We start from the raw sequence: 7,909 nt of genomic DNA on the forward strand, positions 1-7,909 counted from the left end.
CTAATTAAATCATTACAAAGTGCAAAAATTGTGGAAAGTGAAATCTCTGTCTCTTCAACAGTCATAATTGGTGTCTTATATTCTTCTCTTGTGATAACGACAATGTAACATAGTGGAGAAACCACACAAAAAAACAATAGTATAAAAAAAACTATGTAGAAACACGTACTACATGTGACAATTAAAATTGTGTTTGTCATCTCAACATTCGCTCTGTTGGAGCAAATAAACAAGATTTGATATATACCTAAAAGCATCTAGAGGATCAACTGATCCTTTATTTTCACTTTAACCAAAACCACGTCATTTTCAACTAAACCATAAAACAATGTTACCAAAAGACATAAATTAGTTTATGATAATAGATTAGATTTTTCTTGTTGTCATGTTTGATGTTTCGTTAATTAATTATACCACTCTAATTTCCTTTTATATTATTTATTACTATAAGCTCATAACCTATTACACTGGCAAATTAATTAGGTCATTAGGTTAATGCAGAGTAGAGAATATACAAGATTTCACACAGAGATTAGGTGGGTACAATTTTCTTATATGTATAAATATAAATATAAATTCCGTGGATCATAGGAAATTTAAATTTCAACTTTTATATAAATATCGGCATATTTCGTCCCTATAAAATATGGTAATTGAGCAATAGGACCATCCTAGCATGCATGAAATAGTAGTACCCAATGCTTTAGGTGGTTGTACAGTGAAATTGTATAGGATGAGGCACACCCATGCGCCATCATCCACTAGCACACCTCTTCTGCATGCGTGTTGACGTTTTTATGTAAGAATAAAATAATTCACCAACTTTACCCTTTCCCTCATCTTCATTCCATTTATGCACAATATTTACCATATTTTGGAATTTTGTTGTCAGCTTGCAATTGCATATAAGAATCTCCAATCTCCAAACCAAAAGCACATGCTTCCCTTAAATCTTCCCAGATTCCTAGAAAACCATTACAAACAATTTTCTGCCAATAATTATGGGTTGCCTCAAATTATCAATTGGAAGAAGCAGAAAAGTTTTGCAGGTAGTGAAAGAGGATGGCAAAATCATAGAGTTCAAATCAGCAGTGCTTGTGAAAGAATTGCTCCTAAATTTCAGAGGGTTTGGAGTGAAACAATCTGGCAAGTTTTTGCCTCCAAGCTTTGGGCTGCACTTGGGAAAGACTTACTATCTTTGCCCTTGGAAATGTCCAGTTCCGGCGGAAGATACGGCGGCGGAGGTGAAGAGAATAAAGATTGTGATAACGAAGAAGCAGCTGGAGGAGATGCTGTCCAAGCAAACAAATTCATCAGCTGATTTAGCCACGAACTGGAAGCCTAGTCTCTTTCCCATTCCAGAAGAAAATGAATTGTAAATCTATCATGAAATCCCCATCATAATGTAAGCTAGCTTTGTAAGAGACACTGAAACCATGCTATATTATTACAGCAATGAATAATTTATCTACAAGTCAAGAATTAGTAATGTCTTTTATTGCCTGATTCGTGAGTGTTAGAGAACGTTGTTATGTGCCTTAGTTCAACACCTAATCAGTTTTCTTGAATGTTCTTGGAATTTATCATGCTAATATTTGCAGCACAATAGTTAACGCATTTCACTGTTCGCGAATTAAATATCAGTTAACATTGTGATGTGTATATATGAGTTTTTAAAAGTGTACTTGAGTCTGTTTTCTCAACTTTTACAATTTTATAAATATCAACCAATAGTAAATATATCAACAAATCAAGCCTCAATATATGTTTCCAATTTTTTCATAATTGTACTCGGGTCCGTTTTGCCTATTTGCCTTTCCGATTTCGTTAATTCAGACTATCTTTGCCGACCGGTTAGGCATGAAATGAAATAACATCGTTGATGCTTGAATTCATTTTTTTTTACAAAGAGTTAAATGAAATAATGCATAGAATGTGTGAATCGATACAATTTTTCATTTAGATTGCCGACTTGCCCGCTAGAAAATCAGGGCCGATTATAATATTAGCGTGTGATTTTGTTAATGACTCAATATGCAGATAAAGACGTATAAGTTGAAATATTGGATTGCTACTTCTATAAGTGGTTGGGCCTTTTTCATTGAGCCAAGGCGCGTAGATGGGCCTGACTGACAATTCGAGGCCCAGATTCTAGCCTTTTGTTGATAGAATTTAATACAATAATTTATTGGAATTTGGATCATATTGTATGTTAAAAAGTCAAAAGCCTGCCTCTCTATGATTAAACTATAACCTTCCTTAAGTAATGAAAGCTCTCAATTACACACTACTGTACAATTTAAATATAACAAAAAAAAGGACAGGCTCTCTATTTCGTCCACTGCACTGCATCACATCACTACACGACATTATCAACAATAGTACTTATGTGGCTGAAGTAGTACGATAAAGCAAGCCAAATATGGAGCACAAGAAATTAATGTAATAGTAGTAGTACTATTTACTGAATAATAGAATCAAACTATAAAATGGTTAAAAAAATAAATTAAAAATAAAAGAAAATAAAACCGATATAAACTATAATAATTAAAAATATTTAAAGAATGCAACTACACGTACACATATTATCAAAGTAGTACTACCTTTCAAGTAAAAAGGTACAATTGTCCTAATATGCTTATTGTTTTTGAGGTGAATTAATTTTGTTGAATTAGGATTAATTACACTAATTTTTTATTAATATTTTAAGTTTATGGCAGGTCATCATTTAGCACCACTCTTATGTAAAAGTACTTGAACACTATCTAAAACTATTATTTTATTATAGTATTGTGTACAACTATTTACAAAAGGGTAAGTCTATGTGGCCATAATGTGGCTGGCCATAATGGCATTTCAGTAAATATATGTGTTTTAGATATTAATAAAATAATCATCTCATTTAATGCTTAATTCAGTTGACAATATTACCCTTCTTTATAACTTACTTATTCCATTCCTTTTTAGACATTCTTTGCCAATTATGTGCAGATTAAATAATTGGTGCTGCTTAAATTTTTATTATTAATGCATGTATGTAATTATGATAAATTATGTTATTAGAATTAAATTGTAGTGGTAATAGAAGTATAGTTAAAATAGATTAAAATCACAAAACTATTTTTCATAATTATCATTTGGGAAGTTCAAATTGATTGTAGCATAATTCAATAAAGAATAGTAAATTGAAAAAAGAAATTTGTTTTATAGCATACAAATTATTAATATTATATTATAGTATGTGTTATGGTTAAAATTAAATTATTCACTATAACTAAACAGTAAATTAATCTGTAGTATAATTAAAATTGAATTGTTTTTATATCAATATACTGTTATATTTATATGTATTTTATTAGCAAGTTATTTTATAGTTTAAATTAGTTTAAACAAGTGAAGGTGAAGGGGAAGCTAAACATAAATAATCAATAGTAATAGAATTGAAATATCAGGAGCATATGTATTATGACTTCAAAATCATATAGTACATATGAAATAATTTGAATAATTTATTACCTCATTTTGAATTATTAAAATACGTGTAGAAAATGTGTAGAAAAAATATGATCTATCTCATCACTGCTACCCAATAAAGAATCTGTTGTTTGTTCATCTCTGCAAATGGCGATCCCCATAAACAACAGTGTCCCTAAACACTATGTTTCCTCTGCCATAAATCATTGTCTACCATGTGGAGTTTCATCAACAATGCCCAAATAAAGTACTCTATAAAAGATTAAATAAAAAGTAACAAAAGGAAATTGCTTCTTAATTCCCCCCCCCCCCTCTCCCCCGTCAGCAGCTTTCTCCCCTCTCGAGAAAAACATATTCCTTCACGCTAATCTAATTATTTTCCTTTATTTTTGGTGTAAATTTTATCCTCATATATTTAGCCTAATTCCCTGATTACAATGTTGTTTTAATTAGAATGAAAATGGAGTATATCGACCCATAGTATACAGTAGTGATATCGTTAGTGAATAGTGTTATGCTGCAAAAATGATTTATTAAGGTCATGCGTTAGAACTTGCTCTTTTTGGTTTGTTCTATAAAATGCAGAACTACTGTGACAAAGTAGACCACTTTGTTAGATACTGTTTCCCACTATGCTACTACTATTCAACATTTAATTTACCTCTAATCCATACCATATAAACAAAAAAGAAAAGCTCCAGATTCCTCAAAACTTCTTCTCATCTCATGGGAAACAAGAGTGGGGATTCTTGGTTGAATGCAGTCAAGAAGGCCTTCAGATCTCCCACCAACGAAGATGAGAAGAAGAAGAAGAGAAGCAGCAGAAGAAGAACGGAAGATGAAGAAAAAGTATGCATCTCTCTCCCTCTCTTCATTACTCTGTCTGTTATGAACTAACTCAATATGTGTGTGTGTGTTCAGAAGAGTGGAAAGAAGAGATGGATATTTGGCAGACATTTATCTGCGGAGAAGACGATTCAGCACAACGCTGCGAATTCATCGGCAGTTAGCGGAGAAGAGAATTTGGTGAGGAAGCATCCCAAAATGGAGGGCGAGGGCGAGCACAAACATGCATTGGCGGTGGCTATGGAGATCATCCGGCTCACTAGGCCGGCCCTTTTGCTCAAACAAGACAAGGCCGCTCTCTTCATTCAGAAAATTTTCCGAGGATACCTGGTAATTGCCACCATTTCCGAGTTTTCTTGCCACATATTCATCTAACTTTTGATTTTCAGTTACAATGTTCAAAATTCGGTTGCATGTTAATAAGGATGGACCAAATTAAGTTGTTTGGGTGTAGATAATTGAACTAATATAATTTTATCCTTCTTTACAAATTTCATGTTTGGACAATTTGTGTGACATAATTGGATATGCCCAATATGTTATACAAAACACAAATTATACCCCTAAATTAGAATGCAATACATTCACCAGTGTCTGTCTACTTGTGTTGTGTGGGTAGCTTTTAAGTAGTAGTACTACTAAATTGGCATGAAGAGTAAAGTTGTGCATTGACATAAGAAGTGGATGATTATTTTTACACTTATAAGCTCAGACGTTAATTGATTAGGCAAGGAGAGCTCTAATGGCCTTAAGAGGCGTGGTGAAGCTGCAGGCAGTAATAAGGGGTCACAATGTCCGAAAACGTGCGAAAATGACTCTCCAATGCATCCAATCTCTCGTTCGGGTACAATCCATAGTTTGTGACCAGCGCCGGAGGCTGTCCTGCGAAGCCGCAACCTTAGACTCAAAGTTCACGCAGTCGTATCGAGTTTCGAATCCCTCGGATGTCGGTCCCACCGAGCTTGAGAAAATCCATGCTTTGATACACAAGGCAAAACAATGCTCACTCAAACAGAGCAACACGCTAGCTAATGCATTGTCTAAGCAGGTATTTCATTTTTCCTTATGCACATTAATTGTTACTACTACATATTGGTACTTGATTGGATATCTTTGATGCACAGATTTGGGCGACTGAGGATGAAGATTCAAGCAGGAATACAGGATATAGTTGGATGAGGAAAGATAGGAATCTATGCAATCAAAGAGATCCAATCAAGACCATTGAAGTAGATTACATGTTCAATGTGAAGCGCCTTAATATCGGTCTTCAATCTCCGAGAACTCCCAAGACGAGGCCCATCCCGTGTTACCAGCAAGATGCAGCTGAGTCGCCTTGCTCGCGAAGGATGAGCATGAGCGACAGGTCTTGCCCTTTGCCTCGACCAAACTATATGGCGGCCACCGCATCAGCTATAGCGCGTGTTAGGCCAAACAGCGCGCCAAGGTACAGGCAGTCGAGCCCGAGTAGAGAGGTGGCTAAGAAGCGCCTCTACTTCCATGACCATGATTTTGAGGATCAATCCAACTACCAAAGATGCAGAGATAAGCCTTGCTACGCCACAGATTGACATGCAAGAAGGGATAATGTGCCTAATTTTCTATGACATTCGTAGATGAATGCGCACAGTTTTAACTGTAATAAGCTCAGCAAGCAATCTTCGATGTTCCTTCAACAACTTATGTCTGATCTTGAAGTTCCTCTGACCTATTTTTCCTCTGTTTTTCTGTGTTAGGGTATTTGACTCTTTTTTGGGACAATGCTGAAATGTCTTAGAATACTGGTCCCCTTAGGATGTCTCGACAGCAAAAGACTATAATGTCAAAGAGAACACAAGAGACATTAGAGATATTGGGAGCTTTTATTTGAAAGTATTTCACCATTTAGATAATTATCATTTAGTACCGATTTTGAGACTTGCAAAATCCTTTAGGCGATTACGATGTTTCACCATTGAGACTTGTTTCGTTGTGGCAGTCGAAAATACACCCCCCCCCCCCCCCCCCCCTATATGGATGTTGCATATGACGTGTAATATTAGACCAAATAAAAATGATAAAATTAAAATAATACACCATTGTGACGAGTGACGACCTCCCTCTTTGACCTCCATTTCCGACACAGATTCCTCCAACAATTCCCCCGTCCGGCGTCACTACATCCGCCTATTGGTGGTCCTTGCCGCCCACCACGACAGTGCCCTTTCATTTTTTATTTTTCTATATTTGAAAATAGTTTATCATTATTAATATATACCACTATTCAAATTTTTTTCTCTCCCTTCGTTACTACTTCATCTTTATTTTTTTCTCTCCACATCAATATAATTAAATGTCTTTTCTCTCTCTACTTAATACACTAATTTACATTTCCTTAAATTTCAGGCAGTTCCACAACTGTGACAACTTTTAGGAGACAGAGAAAATTACATATTCCCCTTTCATCTTTTTCCTTCTTCATTCTCTTTCAAGTTTCAAACTTTATTATCTTCCCATTTAACTATGAATACCAAAAATCTTAATTATGGTTTCCCAAAAAAATCATAGCTTTATTATGGCTAGCCACATTATGGTTCAATAAATTTATCCTAATCATTTGGTTTCACTCAATTTGGTCCCCATTTAGCCCACATAAATCTATTCTAAATTTTGAACTTGTGAACTCGTTAGGCAATGCAAATAGGCCACAAACAACACATGTTTTTCACAAGCTTGATCGGTATAATTGTGGATAACAATTTTTCAAAAATCTTATCTCACATGAGTCCACAAGCGAATTCTCAGTTACAATATTCATCAATAAATGTAGCCAATGCTAAGCAGTTTTGTTAGGGTCGCGGGGCGCACCGGGTCGATGGGGTGAAAATTCGAGTCGACGGGGTCGAGAGACCCACAAAGCTAGGTTAATTTTTTTGCCTTTTAATATTAAATAAAATAAATATATTACTCTAATGTTTATAATATATCAAATAATATAAATGTAGACGCAATTCATGTGAATAGAGATAAAATGGAAAATAGAAATGATCAAAATATCAAAACAATTCATAAGTCATAACACAATAAATACTTGAAACCATTGTTTGAAAATATCAAAACAAAGGAATATATGAAGGGTGGCAGAAACAGATCTTTGAACTGTTTATTTGTTTAGGAGTGAAGAGGCCGAATTCTAAAGTGTAGAAAGTAGATTTGAAAAGTTTGATGTGGTGCATGCATATATATAGAGAATTGTGATTGAGAGAGTCAGAAAACATGTGAGAGATTTGAGAAAATCAGAGATAGCATGTGTTTAGGGCGACCCAGGCGACTCACTCGACCCAGGCGACCCACTCGACCCAGCCGACCCAGCGGCGATCCTGTATCTCGATCGACCCACCCATGTTGGGGCGGTGATGGTCTCGACCCAGGCGACCCGGGCGACCCGAACGACATTTTGACAACACTGATGCTAAGCAGAAAAAAAGTTGTAAAAAGTGGTGACAAGCATTCATTCTTCAGCTAAGTGAGAAGGGCATCTCCATATTTCAATCAAAAAAAGAAATACGACATTGTCCAGAAGCAAATTTCAAGAAGATAGCCAACACGG

At 35.2% G+C, this 7,909-nt stretch overlaps 1 protein-coding gene across 2 annotated transcripts; it reads left to right on the forward strand.

Annotated features, from left to right (window-relative positions):
- The first annotated feature begins 4,116 nt into the window (after positions 1-4,116).
- Positions 4,117-6,185, forward strand: LOC121768860 (protein IQ-DOMAIN 17-like). 2 transcript variants are annotated; one of them, XM_042165459.1, is made up of 4 exons: positions 4,117-4,323; positions 4,396-4,650; positions 5,093-5,368; positions 5,445-6,185. In XM_042165459.1, the coding sequence occupies exons 1-4, from the start codon at positions 4,201-4,203 to the stop codon at positions 5,889-5,891; spliced, it is 1,101 nt and encodes a 366-aa protein (XP_042021393.1). In that variant the 5' UTR covers positions 4,117-4,200; the 3' UTR covers positions 5,892-6,185. The 2 variants fall into 2 exon arrangements, with proteins under 2 accessions (XP_042021393.1, XP_042021385.1); XM_042165451.1 differs by having other exon boundaries at positions 4,120-4,323; positions 5,048-5,368.
- The last annotated feature ends 1,724 nt before the right edge of the window (positions 6,186-7,909 follow it).

The sequence above is a fragment of the Salvia splendens genome, chromosome 2, assembly GCF_004379255.2.
Source record: "Salvia splendens isolate huo1 chromosome 2, SspV2, whole genome shotgun sequence".
Lineage (NCBI taxonomy): Eukaryota > Viridiplantae > Streptophyta > Magnoliopsida > Lamiales > Lamiaceae > Salvia > Salvia splendens.